The following is a 16,774-nucleotide window of genomic DNA, read 5'->3' as shown; positions in this document are numbered from 1 at the left end:
ATTTGTCTGAAAATGAGTGTATTTCGCTAGTCGATATCTAAGTTTATTTGTCGACTGGTCTTGGAGAGGACATCTCAGGTGAAACAGTGGTCCCACAAAAACTAGCTTATTAATTCACGTCCTACTTCTTACAAGGTCAGCGAAAACTATTCACAGCCCACTACCAGATTCGTTCTTCTTGGAACTCTTCAGATAACTTTATTTTTCAAAGTAACGCCAATATTATAAAGTATATGAATACCAAATTGTACGTATGTGGTTATAAATACTCACTTTGGCATTGACGAGAGACTCAGCTGAAATACAGCTGGATCCGTCACCTGTGATGTGCCGTAGATGTGCGTCTGTCGCCAGTTTGCATAAAAATTTGATAGATTGAAAACCGAGGATTGTGTACAATGACTGATGAGCCCTAAGCATGGCCGCACTGGTAGCGGGCTGTCCTGAATTTTCTTCATCGACCATGTGAGTAGTAGTGCGTCGCACATCGATATCTGGAATATTTTTCCAAATCAAGCTTGAAGCCACCTTTGTAAGGCACGTCCAGTTAGAGAACTTGTTAAGTTAGACATCTGGTTGAACTTCAGTTGGAATCCAAGTTCTTGGTTATATGAATATGAAATTCCAATATCTTACTTCCTACACTGTGTTTTTAAAATTTGGCTGCAAGCTTGGTGTAACTCCGTATAGGCTAGCTTATTCCGAGGACTTGTCTTTGTCTGATCAACATCAATCCGTCCAAGACTGACCACGAAAAATGCATCAAGCTCATCGGCCCTAAGGGAAGCGTTGTCTCTCTCGTCACTCTTTTCATACATCATTAATGTTGTGAAATCAGGCGACTTGTGAAACACACACCATCAACAGGTTATCGGGTTTGTGACAAGCCAGAAATTTTTGGTTACGTGACTCTAGGCCATAAATCAAACTCAACTTGATTTCACCTCTCCCTTTTGCCGATAGGAAGAATGTAAAAATGATCATCAGACGGTGGATGTGAAATAATTTGAGGATCCACACACCCCCCGGCCGCCCTTTCTCCTCCCCCTGAACCCTGTAATCCCACTAGCCTTAAGCAAGCAACACATGACATGACACCTTTCAGTAGCGTCGTCTTGTTTTCTACTTTAACAACCGACGGATTAGATCAATCTTGGATGGCGGGATGAGTGACACCCGCCAGCATTTGATGCGTTTGGGTGTTGAGCTCAGCACACTCCGATGAAACTCGCCATCACTGTACAAATTGTCCCACCAAGAGGTGGAAGCAACAGCTACCGTGTCCGGACCTGAGATGAAGGTAAAATTGTTTAAGGACGTAGTTTAGATATTTAGTTGAAAGTACAATGCCGATTTCTCAACAGTAACCGGCGTGCTAGAAGAGTATTTTGTCTGACAAGGAAACCCTTGAAGAGGAACTACTTTCGTCGATAAGCTTGCCTTTCCCCAAAAGCTGGATCCCCAAACTGTTTTTCTCCTAGTACAGTGAGGACGCTTTTTGTTACCGACTCATGAATTGTACTTCCACCTTCGGATGGTTTGAACACAGCTTAGCCTGTACTACATCCGAGGCGTGAACAGTTAGCGACTGGAATACGGTTTGACATCAACGATGGAGGAGTTAGACGGCAGTTTGACTTTTGTCGATTTTTTACCCTATAACTGTGGCAGGTTAACACTTCAGCTCGCCCTGGCCCGAGTTAGCCGACTGCCATGTACCAGTAAGTCTCACATCTGACTCTTACAACCCAGGAGAAATTCTATCGCCTGTCCGCAAAAAGTTATTTGAAACGCCTGAATAGAATGTCAGGTTGGCGCAAAAATGTGCACTGCACTCGTTAGTCAACCAAGCTTTCATGGAGAAACACCCTGGTCGAAAAGCGGGAGCCCCTGAAAAAATCGCAGTCGCGTTTGATTTGACTGCNTTATTAATTATCATTTTTTCCCCCCCCCCCCCGGAGAGTCTACCGATATCGCTGTTAGGATGAACCGAGGTTGAACAATCCTCAAACCGTCGACAGGGCTCTGTTCTACTGATTTTTCGTTTCCAAACGTATTCAAGTGAAAGGTATTTTAAGATCCTGAGTTTGGGCATCTCAGTTGTCAACAGTGTAGATTTCTGGGGTCGAATACTTGTACGGATGCCTACAAAATGGCTGTTGACCCTCATCTTGAAAGTTCTGTGCAGATGTTCTTATTTCAATAAGCGAAGTAAAAAGAGGAGTCGTTCGTCTACAAAATTAAACGCTACAGTGAAAACACATGAGGGAATCACGTCAATCCTGCATCCCTACTCTCGCACATTTTCTGCATCGGGTTCTTATCCAAAGGTAAGTTCTCAGTGGGATTGCAAGTTCATTGATGACAATATTAGACACCCTCCCGGACACATTCGTTCCCATAACAGTCATCCTCATATGTGTATCATCGAAAATGATACCGATAAATGTTCACCTTCGGTTTCATCCTGTTATTGAAGCTGATCTATGCTGAAAAGCCAAGAAGTGCTGTACAGTTGAGAATAATTGTCATCTCACCTAACTCAGACAATTTCGAACCCGCGAACTCTCGGCTAGCAGTCTGAACACTCAACTATTTGGTCACGAGCGGCTTACCAGCAGTGGACTAGTTCTCACTTAGATGAGATGAACTCTCTTCATGTCACCACCAATCAAAAAGTGGAAGAGTGATTTCACGCAATGAATGAAACCTCATTTTTGAAAAGTCATCACTCGAGGAGCCAATCAATATGTGACCTCATGATGTGGTTTCCGTTATTGAAGGATGAGTTTTGTCCAGTCTACGAAAGGGCTAGCCACACTACTGATCAGCCGCATGTGTTAGCGGAGGTTGCCTTTCAGCTGCAGCACCTTTTCGGTGTCTAGCTGACATTACCCCCGAAAGAAGCACGAGGGCTAGGATACTGCCAGGCTGCCAAAGCCTAGACAGGAGAATGTGAGATGTCGGAGTTGGGTTAGAACGACGAACCCCTGGTCATTAGGTTCTCACCCCAGTCAATGAGCTCTATTAAATTCTGTGGCGTCGGTGGGATTTTAAATCCTCAGTTTGGAATCAATCAAAAAGTTGCAAGAAACACAACATGGATGAAAAGCAAAGTTCACCCGATTTTAGCGAATGTACATTCATTTGCAAACTAATTTGGTTTTTTCGAGAAACTCACCTGGAACTCAGCTGAATCTCTCGGTTTTGATGTTTCCGGGCAACTGAATGTGCTGCACCAGGCCGCCTCATGTTTCACCCAGTACGATATTCGAGATATCGCGATACAATTATATCTTGGTAATGTACTACTCATAAGGTTGCTGAATATCCGTCGACAGCTCACGGCCTGAGAACATCACATAAACGAGAGATTCAGCTGGGTTCCAGGTGAGTCTCTCGAAAAAAACAAATTAGTTTGCAAATGAGTGTATATCCGTTAATCTCATGCAATTTTGTTTCAAGTAGAACCTAAGGTTGACGGAAACCTGGGGACTGCGCCTACCTGATTAGCCCCAAAAGGGGCGAAATCGGTCGTGGGCTGTCGACGGATTTTCAGCAACCTTATGAGTTGTACATTACCAAGATATTCACCCGCTTTTGTTGTAATATTTAAAATATGTATTGATAACCGTACAAGATAACTGGTGTTTACCAAATTGTGCGATATACCAGATGTGAAACTAATGAAAACGTGATCGCTTTTCGAATGGATCCCACATTCCATCAGTCTGACCTGTAATGATATTATCCATATGGTGTGGCACCAGGAAGCTCTGTTTTAGTGATTGGCACTTTGCAGCTTTTTGTTTCATTCCTCTTGAATTCACCGTTTATGCAAGTCCTATTGATTGCGGGGAGGCAATTAGTCGAGCTGCAAAGTATGGAGGAGACCTGCTGGAGGTGTTTTTAGTGACTTCTCAGAGGAGGCTTCAGAGCAGTGCACATCAAGGTGGAAAGACGTATAAATTTACTATAGTCCTCAAGGTTTCAAACGCAATATAAACATATACTGCTGGAGGTGTTTTTAGTGACTTCTCAGAGGAGGCTTCAGAGCAGTGCATATCAAGGTGGAAAGACGTATAAATTTACTATAGTCCTCAAGGTTTCAAACGCAATATAAACATATATACAGTTGGTGATATTTCGAGTTTTGTCTGTGTACATTTCAAACGATCTAACTATAATCGTGAAAGAATCGACTCACGAGTTTTGATTGTAAGAATGAACTGTCCAGGTGTCCGTAAAGCGGGGACTTGTTCCTCTGCCATTAAGCTCTGCTTGATACAACTGTGAGACTCTCAGTGAGTGCCAACATAACTACATTCTCGAGGTAATCAGCTGAATGTTTCTGATCACTGGGTGACGAATTACTTCGAAAATCGATTTGTGGCGCTTAAATGAACACACCAAACGGTGAACAGTCGGTGTGACAAGGTCATCCTGTTTGGAAAAGTGCAATAATATCTTCTACTGACTGCATGGTTACCATTTCTACTGATACTCCATCACCCCCCGTTTTCGGGTTGTCGCCAAGTGAGTCACATACATTACACCTGCGCATGGTACGCATCAAGTCAAGATGATTACTGCAGGTTCAATGTCTGTTACAGAAGGAAGAGAAACAAACCCTAGTTGTTCCGATACATTTGTGCGTTTGACGATATCCCCCTCGTGTCCACTGATGGCAAGAGGTGACAAGATTAAGTATTCCAACCTCAGGATTTATGCATCAGAGAATTATCGCCCGTTTCAGTGGCTTTAATTAGTTCACCCCTCAGACTGAGAGCAAACTGAGGTTGACTAATTGCATACAATACTTTCCTGTGTTCGATCCTTCGGTGTGGGAGTTCCTTTAACCTGTCACAATGCTACTGCTCTGTTGATTCTTTTGTTCTGTTCTTATTCTGTACCATGTGATTTCCCCTTTTTGTGCCTATACCCGCCTTCTTGTTTTGACCTGAACGTCTACAGCTCTCTGACATTGTTATCCCACGTCTAGTTTAAATCAACCACGTGAGTTCCGCCATCCTGTGAACATTTTTTTATTTGGAGACGTTGCGAACTTTGGGCTCCCGTTTGGAATTAGCAGCACCCAAACCCTTGTGATCCCACGATTTGAGGTTCGTACAACTTTACTATTTTATTATTGTATTCATAGTACCGCAGTTGTTGATAAATCTTCATTTGAACGATTTGAATTTTGCGGTTTTTTTGCGTAACCCAACGTAACTCAACATCGCCAACTGCAGACAACTAGGGATTTTGTACAGGCTTTATCACGTGAGAATAAAACCCATATTTGTGTGCAATTCAATGCTCTCCGAAAACCTGAGGTGCCTATTTACTTTGGCTTTCTGGGAAACTGATCTCAGGTTTATTTCGTTTAGTTTCTTTAATATACGGTCCTGTTTCGTTCCAGTGAATATCGCTCACCTAACGATACAATCACGAGAGCCTCTACTTAGAAAAAATTGTTCTCAGTATATCGAACACTGGAAATTAGGAAGGGCGTTCAGATTTTACCCCAAACATTTACCGGCACTCGAGTGGAACGTCTGAAGAGTTGCGAACGTGACCGGCGTTGTTCCTGCCTCAGCTACTTGAACTATTCACATTGCCCCTCTGTGCTACTTCGGTCAGCCAGCTCAATGGTTGTTGACGTTTCTGTTGTGGCCAACAGCCCCTTGAATGCATACGCTGACTTTCGATCACGTGTCTAATTACAGTTAAACAAGATCACAATTCTCACTTTGAAGTGGGTGGTTGTTCAGTCGGACCAACCCAACCAAAAGGTCACGTAATCGAAACGAAAGGATGGAGCATGACTACTCAAGAACGTCAAACAGAAGGGCAGATGACTACGGAAACGACTTTTTGTTACCAAGTTGTCAGATTTGGTGATAATTGTTACCATAGTTGAAAAAATGTGTGAATAAACTGGTATGAATGACAAATGATGTTGCCGCTTTTCCGAATCGGTTTACCGTTGACAATTAGAAAGCGGTTGGGGAAAAACGCTAGTGGTTTGGTATCACGTGGACCATGGTAGAGAAGCGCCACACCTCAACCAATACGTAGCCTCAAGGCTGTCTGGGTCTCTGATCTCACCTAATCAATTTGCACGTGTCACAAACTCAGGTATCAGAGCTCGGGTTACTGTTTAGTTGATGCTCGTAATCTAGCCGCCCATGGATGGTCACGCAGTGCGCGACCAGGTATGTGATTTCAAATATACTCGATTGATTGATCGTGAGTCCAAGGCAGCGGTGAGTTGCGTTCTAACCACCAGGTTGAAAACTGCCCCACCATACCCACATGAGGGGCTAATCACTCGTTTTTAAATACTATCTGTGGAGAGGGATCGAGTAGACTTTTCTCTGCTTTATTGTGTCAGTGTGCTTGATTTCGCTAGTTCAGCGTCACAACGGATGTCTTTCAAGTTTCCTTGGAAAGACCTCAGCCAGTGGAAGAGAGGACACTCAAATTTGATTTAGGCTTTGCTCTTCTTGAACGATGTAGCTTATAAAACGCCGTGGAGGACCGGGGAGTTCGGAGGAACATTGGTTACACAGAAGGAAAATCATCATCATCATCATCATCATCATCATCATCATCATCATCATCATCATCGTCATCATCATCATCAATCATTATCATCATCATCGACAGCATGACATCAGCGCTCATACCTTCAGACACCTATTCAGAGAATTTGGACAGAACCTGACAGCAAGAATGCAACAGACATCGGTTGGCAGCCATATTTTGCAGTGTCTCCAAGCAGGCGCATTGAGGACCACACGCTCCGCGTCCTGGAAGACGAGTTGCACCGCACAGGAGGGAACACATAAATCATAACTTTATTTTGCCAGGTAAATGTCATAAAAAATAGGGAGCGAGATGTCCCAAGTGGTTAGAGCGCGAATTTACTGACCGAAACATCCGTGGTTCGAACCCGACCTCTGCCCCTCGACTACCCCTGTCTAGGCCTGGGCAACCTGGCAGTATTCCAACCCTCCTGCAGCCTTCAGGTGGCATGACAGCTAGGGTGCTAAAACCGAACGATTTGATTTTTTGTAATCCACTACCCACAAGGTTGCTGAAAACCCCTCGAAAGCCCACGACCGGTTTCGCCCTTCTTGAGGCTCATCAGGTAGGCGCAGTCACCGGGTTTCCGTCAACTTGAACCCAAATTGCACGAAGTTAGTGAACTACACTCATTTGTAAAACAACTTGGTTTTGCGGGAGACTCACCCGTAACCCAATCGCGCAGTCACCGGGTTTCCGTCAACTTGAACCCAAATTGCACGAAGTTAGTGAACTACACTCATTTGTAAAACAACTTGGTTTTGTGGGAGACTCACCCGTAACCCAATCGAATTTTTCGTTTGTGATGTTTCCAGGCAACTGAATGTGTTGCACCAGGCCGCCTCATGTTTCATTGGCTACGATATTCAAGATATCGCTACACATGCTATACATAATACACAACTCATAAGGTTGCTGAAAATTCTTGGACAGCCCACGACCGGTTTTGCCCTTGTTGGCGCTGCAGTCACTGAGTTTCCATCTTTGAAGACATCATAAGCGAAAGCCTTAGCTGGGTTCCAGGTGAGTCTCTCGAAAAACCAAATTAGTTTGCAAATGAGGTTATTTCGCCAATTTTGTGCAATTTAGTTTCANTATATATATATCGAGCTATCTCGAATATCCTAGCGACTGAAACATGAGGCGGCCTGGTGCAGCACATTCAGCTGCCTGACAACATCACAAACGAGATATTCAGCTGGGTTCCAGGTGAGTGCCTCGCGTAAAAACAAATTAGTTTACAAATGAGTGCATTTCGCTTACTTCCCATTATGTTGTTCTACTCTGCAACCTACTGCTCATATGGAATGAATACAAACCATATTCTGTTTTTCTTGTACACTCAAACACACATCGATGAATCCGATTGTCCCTTCATACACCAAGTGCATCGGATACGTGGTATCCAGCTCCGTGCGAACTTTGCATATATTGTCAGAAAGCATATGCTAAACTTGTTTGTTATGCGTACGTAGTACAACCATTCGGAAGTCTTGTAGCGTATCGGTCGGAAATGACCTCAGCTTGGCGAACAGATAATATCCGACCTTGGACATTCGCGTACACACACCCACACACGCATACGCACATCAGCTGATCAAAAGAATATGAGGTGTTCGTACCGAATAGTACCATAATTAGGACGTTAGCAATAACTGGGTCGGTGCTGCGGTCTTCTCTCTATCTTCTATCTTTATGCAAACGACCAGTCGTCACAGATCAAAGGAGACCATTCATAACACATTAAGGATGGTTTCCGAAGGGTTGGGGTTCCTTTAGTGGGACACAAAGAGTCAAATGTGGGCTGCAGACAATGGCAAAGTGAACACCGGCACTTGTCTCCGAACGAACTGTTCCCAGAAGGGTTTCAAAGGTTCATCAGATAGAAAGAGGTGTAGTTCGCGAACTGTGTACAACTCGGGTTCGCTAGAAAATAAGGCTGAGTGAAACTCAGGGACTTCGCTTATCTGATGATCTTCAAGAAGGGCGAAACCGGTTGTGCGCAGCGGAATAGTTTTAAGCAACCTCACCAAGTGTGCTATCGCTGGGTAGTGTTGTGCGATACGCTGAATATCGCACTGACTGAAACATGATATTTGGAAAATATCATAAAAAGGAGAATCAAATGGGAGGCAGTTGAGTCCTGTATCTGAACGAAGTAGATGTGAGAGGACTGGGTGTACTGCGTACACTTTGGGTTAAGTATAAACTCAACCTGACGGCAACTTGGGGACTGCCCCCACCTGATGAGCACAAAGAAGGTGCGACCGTTGGTGTGATTCCGAATAGTTTTCAGCGACCTTATGAGTAGTGTGTTCCGTCTTATTTGCGACCAATCTCCAAACGGACGGTGTGTACTTTAATATGCACATCAGAGTGGCACGTAGGTTGAGGTGGGAATTTGTCTAGCATGTAGTCAGTTTATAGAGGTAATACGCTACTCATAATGTTGCTGAAAATTCTTCGAAGAGATATTCAGCTGGATTCCAAGTGAGTCCCCAGCAAAACCAATTTTTTTTTGCAACTGAGTATAGTTCGCTAACGTAGTCGTTTTCTTCACTTGTCTACTTCAGTGCACAGCTTCTGTGGCTCGGCCACGCCCGACAAGTTGCACTTTTAAATCAGGGAGATCGAAATGTGCCAGAGCATTCTTTCAAGCTAAAAGTAGACTATCCATAATTTTGCCGAAAACTCTTTGGCAACCTGCGACCGGTTCCACCCTTCCCCAGTCTCATTAGGTAGACTCAGCCCCTCCTCTGTTCGAATTCAAGTTACACGAGATTCGGCAAATACACTCACCCACATACCAACTTAGTTTTCACGGGAGATTCACCTGGGTCTCTCGGTTACGATATAATTCAGCTTGATTTGCTGCAAAAGGCCGTCTCCTGTTTCAGTTGGTACGATATTCAAAATGGTGCAGTCCAGTTTCTTGGAGGAACACTACTCATAAGGTTGCTGAAACTTCCTCGAAACCGGCTGTAGGCTGTTAACACCAGAAAAATCAATTGTCAGTTTTTTGTTGCTTTTCACCGATGCATCCTTGCCCGAAACGATTGACTGAATCTACATGTGGTCCAGGATGAGTTTGCCGTTTCCTTAGTGGACTGAAAGGAACCGTTTTCTTGTAGTACACACTTGAGACAGTTCTTTATCAACGGTATTGTCCATAAACAAAGAGGTAAAGTTTCCATGACTTCTTCCCTTTTCCCGTTTTTATCAATTATTCATCGATTATTATCAATTATTTACCAATTGTTTTGGAACTAAACTCTGAACAGTTCATAATTCATCAAGGCCATGTCGACGATATTTTCGTATTGTCACAGTGTAATCAAGGTAATTCTGGATACGGCAGGTACTCACATTTGCACACGAATTCGATTTCGACAGGTCACTCAAATAAATCCAGCTAAATCTCTCACATATGAAGGTCCACGATCCAGCAACCTTGTGAGTAGTATGTTACGTTTGGGTAAAATTGAACACTTTTAATTCCCTGCCTTCGGCAACCCACCTCACCCCGAAGCGGGAAATCGATAATACTTTTCCGTTTCTTGCATTAGCTAAGAAACAAGACGGCACCCCCCTAGGACAGGTAGTCAACTTAGTCTATACATACATACTACATACAGTTCCACAACTCGTGGGCATGCAGTACAAACCTGATTTTTTTAGGTGTCTAGGAAACACGGATGATGCACTAAACGCAGAGTTGGCATCCACATCAAGGACCCAGACGGAAGATGGAGAAGTTTGAAATAAAATATTTGAGATGACCCCGTACAACAGAAAATGGTAGAAGCCCGTTAATCTCGAGGATACCATTCAGAAGTGATTCTAAAACAGTCAAGCTTCCAGTCAGAAAACACTTGATAGTGCTCACTGAAGGAACCATTCTAGCGGTGATCAGGGCTCAACACAGGCTCACTAGTCTTCTACGATGATGTATTCATCCGCTTACTACTGTACCGCGAGCTGCTTTGGTCGGACGCTTCGAGGCCCATCTGTAGGACAGGGAACCAACTAAGTTAAGCACGTGACAAGCTTGATGACAGATCAGCTGATCGATACGGAAAACAAATCAACCCGGCTAGGTCTTTCAGCCTGATGCATCGAATGCCACCAAAATATTCCGAGACAAGACGCGGTCGCAACAACAGAGACGATCTCCTGCGCCAGTCAGCATTGTCATCAAAGGTCACGTGAATGTCTCGGTTGTTCTTAACTAGCCTGAGTTGAGTAACTTAAATATTGTCTTTTTTATCGTATCCTCAATCAAGTATTATGCAAATATGTCGCCCATGTATTCTATTTACACCTGTATTTGACAGTCGAAACTTTATTGAAAACAATTCTTATGCCAAAAAACGAGAATGGTCAGTGAACAAAACTCATTATTACTCTGAGTGGTGGTGCGAGTTGAGTTCGAACACCTAGTTGCTTTGGTTACTTCAGCAAAGATGAAGATCATCAAATTGTGAATTTAAGATTCCCTGGAGACGTTGGTTACACTTCAAGGACTGGGTTTTTCAAAGCCACGCGAATCTTTGGGGTGATCGGCTTCTGTGACATGCGTACTAAGGGGCATTCAGTCCAAAGAATACTTACCACATAAGGCACTTTTGTAGACAGACAGAGAGCGTAAGGAAGGGACTGGTCGTTGTACAGTGGTATGAGTATGGTGTGAGGGGATAAAAATGTTTTTTAAGCGAAAATACTTTCTTTACTGGGACGTTTACTTTTGTGTCGTTCTACTAGGTTGGTAATTGAGGGTTTCGCACTCAAGCGAACTGGAACAATGGAACACGTGATATAAGTGAATTTTGGATCGGTTAAGAAAACGGGGTTGCTTTCCGTCCCTCGTATACCAATTTTTCCCTATTTTAACCTATTCTACCTGTCCGTTCACCTTTAGATATTACCGAATGGAACTCGGATATCACCCATCGATCGCTAAATCAGAAATTCACAGGGGATTGAACAAAATTCAACTTTCTGTCCAGTTTTGCCTATCGTTCGTTCACTCTCGTCCGTTCGTCTTAATTTTACGAAACTCATATGCTGGACTCCTGAATCGAGGCGAACGAACGAACGACCGAATCGTGCCATACCAAAAACGCATGGCGTGATGAGTGATGAACGGACACGCATCGTTTGTTATGGTGTCGTGAGAATATCATCATGGGTTGAGCGAGTGTGAGGGCGAAAATGGACCGCGCGCTTACCAACTTACTGCACAATGTTCGTATCAGGGAGACCTAAAAAATGTGTTGAGTGTGCGGCGAATATGCACAGCTAACATAAGGCCTTTCGTATGTGCGTCCGTACATCTCTGTGGACCGCTGACTTAGCGGACAAGCATGAATGCACACAAACACATAGGCTTGCACACACACGTCATGCGCGCCATCGCATATGACTTGCATCTTAAAACATGATTGGCTGGATCGAACGCATCATAACCCATGCCTCAACCGGACCAACAAGTGAACGCGCAAGCACGTGTGAGTGTGCACGTGTACGTGTGCATCTGTGTACAAGTGCGTTCGTATGCTCTCATCTATGCTTATGATCTTACGACTGTAGAGTCATTCCCCCGTTTGCTTCCTATACATTTCACCCCTAACGCAGGACAATAACTCTGTCCCTTATTTCAAAATGCGCCCCCTTTATCGCGCACGCCTGCACAAACCAATAAGCGAAGACTGCACTATAAAAACAGTCTTTCCTCTATCCGCATTCACGCAAAAACGAACGAATTTCACTGAGGAGTGAACATGAGGCCGACATTCTGTGCAACTTCCACTGATCAGTCAGCTAACGTATTTGCTCCGAAATATCACAGGCGTCAGCAGTTTGTCAACCGTTTGACAAGACATCAAGTTCAACATTCCATCCGGAAACTCGATGCTCAACTACGCCGGGAACTAACCGTTCGCCTACAACTTCATCGTGTGTTGCGTCGCATGACAATACAAACACATCATTTGTCCTCTGACAAAGAACAACGTAATGGATTTAGCTCACCGTCAAATGATCATTCAACTCAGAATTTGTTCAAACAAGCTCGGAAACTTTTGGAAAAAATTCATCCCAAACCTGTCGTGATAGCAAAAGACGGCCGTGTTGTTCAGTCAACCCTTGGATCACGTTATCTTCAGCCCTCACCAGCAACTTACCAAAACGTGATAAATATGCCACTGAAAAAGATGTTTATCCAACAACTTTTGGAGCAAAATGGTGAGTCTTACTACTATGTCTGGGGTTCTTTGGTTTGTACTGTTTTCAAAAGTCAGGTGATAAACTTTTCATACCCCTAGTAGGTGGCGAAAACTAAAAACGCCTTCTATGGGAATAAGATTAGCGGTTATGTTTGTTCCTCCCCACACTACAAGACTGGAATTTGTTCCAGTTGTGCTAATGGAAGGAGATGATTGTTGTAAAGTAATGTATCTCGTGGTTTGGGTGGGTCAAGACCAGCCAAACCTGGTCACCATATTTACCGAAACAAAACAAACAGAGAAGTTGTTGAATGCTCGGGTTTAAGAGACAGGTTGACGGTGTGATAGTTACGGATTATGCATATATTAGTTGCCAACCCACCCCACCTGACACACCACCAACTGTATCGAAGACAAGCTGATCAGAACACGGACGCATTCGTAAGCAGTACACACATGGAGGCAAGCAGCGTGTGCGGAGAACATTACTTCACCCCGGCATATAGATATTGTGGTGCATATTGATTTAGAGGCGGAAAAAGCAGGTGTAAAAGTTGGTTATTCACCTGTCTTCGAAGTGTTTAGTGGGGTTCGGTTATCATGTGTACGAACAAGTTGGTACTGTTAATGAAGAGTTCCCGGAAGTACCGCAGGTTGACGATCTTACGCGGGGACACTGCCAAGAGGCAGCTATTGTATTCTTTTGGAATCAGGATGGAATCAGGTTTTTCATAGCGAACATTGTTTGATTGGTGACTTTTCCTAGCTCAGGTTGCTGGGATCCTTCGTGTTTAAGTTGACTACTGATTGGTTATGAGCGACAAACCTGTTTAGTACTGTGATGTAGATTTGAATCAACTTGATGATTCGGAAGTTACTTATTGCCATTTATTTCCAGAATAAGGGAAACACCTGTACACTGTCGTTCCGTTTTTAAATAAAAACGAGTCGATAATTTCGAGAAAAACCGTTAAGTAAGTACCTTCAGGTCAGACCAGGTTCACAGGTGTATGGGATTCGACATGGATCGTCCTGTCAACGGTGTCTGGACTATTGGACGCTGGTATCACTATGACAATGAGTGGTTACGACGCGTGAAGTAGGGACAAACTAATGAAGCTCTGAAGCATGACAATACCACGAAATGTGGATACCAGTTATCTCAGATACATCAGATTTATTTCGGTTTTTTAGTGTAGGCCAGGTTAAGTGAAAGTTTTGTCCCTTGGATTCTCAGTACACGTTCTTGTTCCTCGTAATTGTTCTCTGTGGAACGATATCCTATCATCTGGTGTTGTCCAGACTGTGTGAATCCAATGGGGAAAAGGCAGCAAAACGGTGCTTGACCACTTTTGGTGCCTGAGAACATCACAACGAGAGATTTCAGCTGGGTTCCAGGTGAGTCTCTCGAAAAAACCAAATTAGTTTGCAAATGAGTGTATATTCGCTCATTTCGTGCGATTTGGTTTCAAGTAGAACGTAATGTTGACGGAAACCCCGGGGACTGCGCCTACCTGATGAGCCCCAAAAGGGGCGAAACCGGTCGTGGGCTATCGACGGATTTTCAGCAAGCTTATGAGTAGTACATTACAAACATACCGTCACTTGTTCGTCCCTTGCAGACCAGCGACAGCAGCACCCATAGTGGATAAAAACAGCGGAATTGCTTGTGAAATTTTGAAACGGTCTTTTGGTGGGAAAGCTTTCCATTCTTCAACAGAGCCAATCTGTTTTCAGTGCAGCTAAAAAGGTCAACGTGTATGATACATAGTTCAGATGGGTAGACGATAATTGCAGTACATCTTGTCAGCGCGAACCTGGGGGTTCATTTTGATGAAATCAGTAGCCAAGTTGGTTAGTCTGTCATTATGGACTCCTCAGGTCTGAATCGTGGTGACCCGTCCACCATGTGGCTAGTCCTTCCATAAGGAACCACAATACCGCAATTCCATGCCTTACTCACTAACTCGGTAGTCACTAGACTAAATGAGTGCTACTCAGTTAGACTATGAGGCTATCTGTCCATATATTGATCGGGGCCTAGGCGATGAAATATATTGTCATTAGACATCTTTTTGGCACAAATGATGATTGGGGGCATTCCACAAGCACTCCAGATTGCGTCAGGTGTGCGCTGAGTACCGTTCGGTTTTCGGTTACTTTGTTGCGAATTATTTCGACAAATTCCCCAATTACACAGCCGCTTATTTGGAAGGTCCTTGCAGGCTGTGCCATCTGCGCCAAGCTTCAAAACCAGGAAAGCACGGTTTGATCCATCTTTATAGTTGAAATGGTCCGTGCTAACTTGAGAAAAAAATCCCAGGAACTATGGGAAATATATTGTTGGATCCGAAAAAGTTCAACCATATGGGGATTTTGTCCTTGGCGTAACTTATCATCGGGTTTGCTTAGATGGAATTGGTCACGTGACCCTTTGGTCAGCTGATCTCAGGAGCACGCGTCCTGAGTCAGCTTTGCGGTTTCAACCATAAACACTTGTTCAGACACCAAGTCCACAGTCTGATATTTACCAGGTCTTCTGTGACGGTCGACAGCAGCGTGATTTTCGTAAAGAAAACTACTCACAAGGTTGCTGAAAACTCTTTGACAGCCCACGACTGGTTTCAATTGAGTCTCCCGTGAAAACAAAATAGACTTCCAAATGAGTTCCATCTTTATGGTTGAGTAGTTCACATGTAATGTTTAAGCAACTAAACCGAATTGATTTGTAAATGAGTGTATTTCTCGAAAACAGACTAATTTGGGTTCAAGTAGATCATAAGGAAACTCGGGGACCGCGCCCACCTGATGGGCCCCAAGAAGAGCGAAACCGGTCGTGGGCTGTCGCGGAGTTTTCAGCAAGACTGTGAGTAGTTTCCTTTAGGAAAATATACTGCGATATCTCGAATATCGTGCCAACTGAAATATGAAGCGGCCTGTGTGCAGCACATTCAGTTGTAGAATATCATAAACGAGAGATTCAGTTGAGTCTCTCGTGGTAACCGAATTGATTTGCAAATGAGTGTATTTCTCGGAAACTCAAGTTCTGTTCTTCTCCTCTTTGTCATGGGCTAGCTTCAACAACATAGAATGAAGGTTTTCTATAGAGGAGAATGTCGGTAGCTCAGGTAGCGTAGATGGTCGTTGGCATGTTCGCTGAGCTGGGCAATTTGGTTGCAAACGTTTCATCACCAATCGAGGTGACATCATCAGTGCGTAGTTGTGCGTAGCGATGGGTTAGTGGTTGTGTGGGCATAGAATGAGGGTTGTTCAGAGGACGCCGATTTGATTGCCATAGTAATTGTTTTCAGATTGTCTGAATTCTATTTGTCACCGAGGTAAGGGAAGTAGTGGTCATGTGAGGGCAATGATTTTTGCGCTGTGTGATCCTAGCGAACACGTGAGGCGCTTTCGTATATCATAGAGCGTTGGGTAGCATACGGCAAATCCTGAAATAAGGGATTAATACCATATGATCTTGGCGGAACACTGATCACATGGTTACTGAAAATTCTTTGAAAACCCACGGTCGCATTTACCCTTCTTCTGGCTCATCAGGTAGATCAACCGAGGGAACATACTACTTATACGCCTGCTGAAAACTCTTCGACAGCCAGTTTCATCCTTTTTGGCGTTCATCACGTGGGCATGGTGCCCCAAATTGATGTCCTGCTTAAAAGTAGATTGAACGGAATTCATGAACTACACTCATTTGCACACGGATTCGGTTTTATCATACGATAGTCCACCAGTGATGTGCCGCACAAAGGTCGGCATTTTTGTACACATTCATAAATGAGAAATTCAACTTGGATTCACCTGAGTCCCTCTTTGAAAAACCAAACCCTAGTACGCAAATGAGTGTACTTCACTAATGGATGGGGCGAGATGGCCCAAGTGGTAGAGGACAAATTTACTGACCGGAAGGTCCGTGGTTCGAATCCGACCTCCGCCACTCG

The 16,774-nt window shown here is 43.9% G+C and overlaps 1 protein-coding gene across 1 annotated transcript in view; it reads left to right on the top strand.

Annotated features, from left to right (window-relative positions):
* The window catches only part of T265_13930 (hypothetical protein), a gene marked incomplete at both ends in the record, with an annotated part of 17,028 nt that extends 338 nt beyond the window's left edge, over nucleotides 1–16,690 (top strand). Inside the window, 6 exon segments of the mRNA XM_009171198.1 lie at nucleotides 3,174–3,305; nucleotides 6,896–7,156; nucleotides 7,161–7,315; nucleotides 7,407–7,545; nucleotides 7,720–7,800; nucleotides 16,640–16,690. Coding sequence (XP_009169462.1) covers nucleotides 3,174–3,305; nucleotides 6,896–7,156; nucleotides 7,161–7,315; nucleotides 7,407–7,545; nucleotides 7,720–7,800; nucleotides 16,640–16,690 — 819 coding nt within the window.
* Between the last annotated feature and the right edge of the window lie 84 nt (nucleotides 16,691–16,774).

Source organism: Opisthorchis viverrini (assembly GCF_000715545.1).
Source record: "Opisthorchis viverrini unplaced genomic scaffold opera_v5_121, whole genome shotgun sequence".
NCBI lineage: Eukaryota > Metazoa > Platyhelminthes > Trematoda > Opisthorchiida > Opisthorchiidae > Opisthorchis > Opisthorchis viverrini.
The sequence above is the reverse complement of the archived record's forward strand: the minus strand, read 5'-3'. Positions and strand labels throughout refer to the sequence as shown.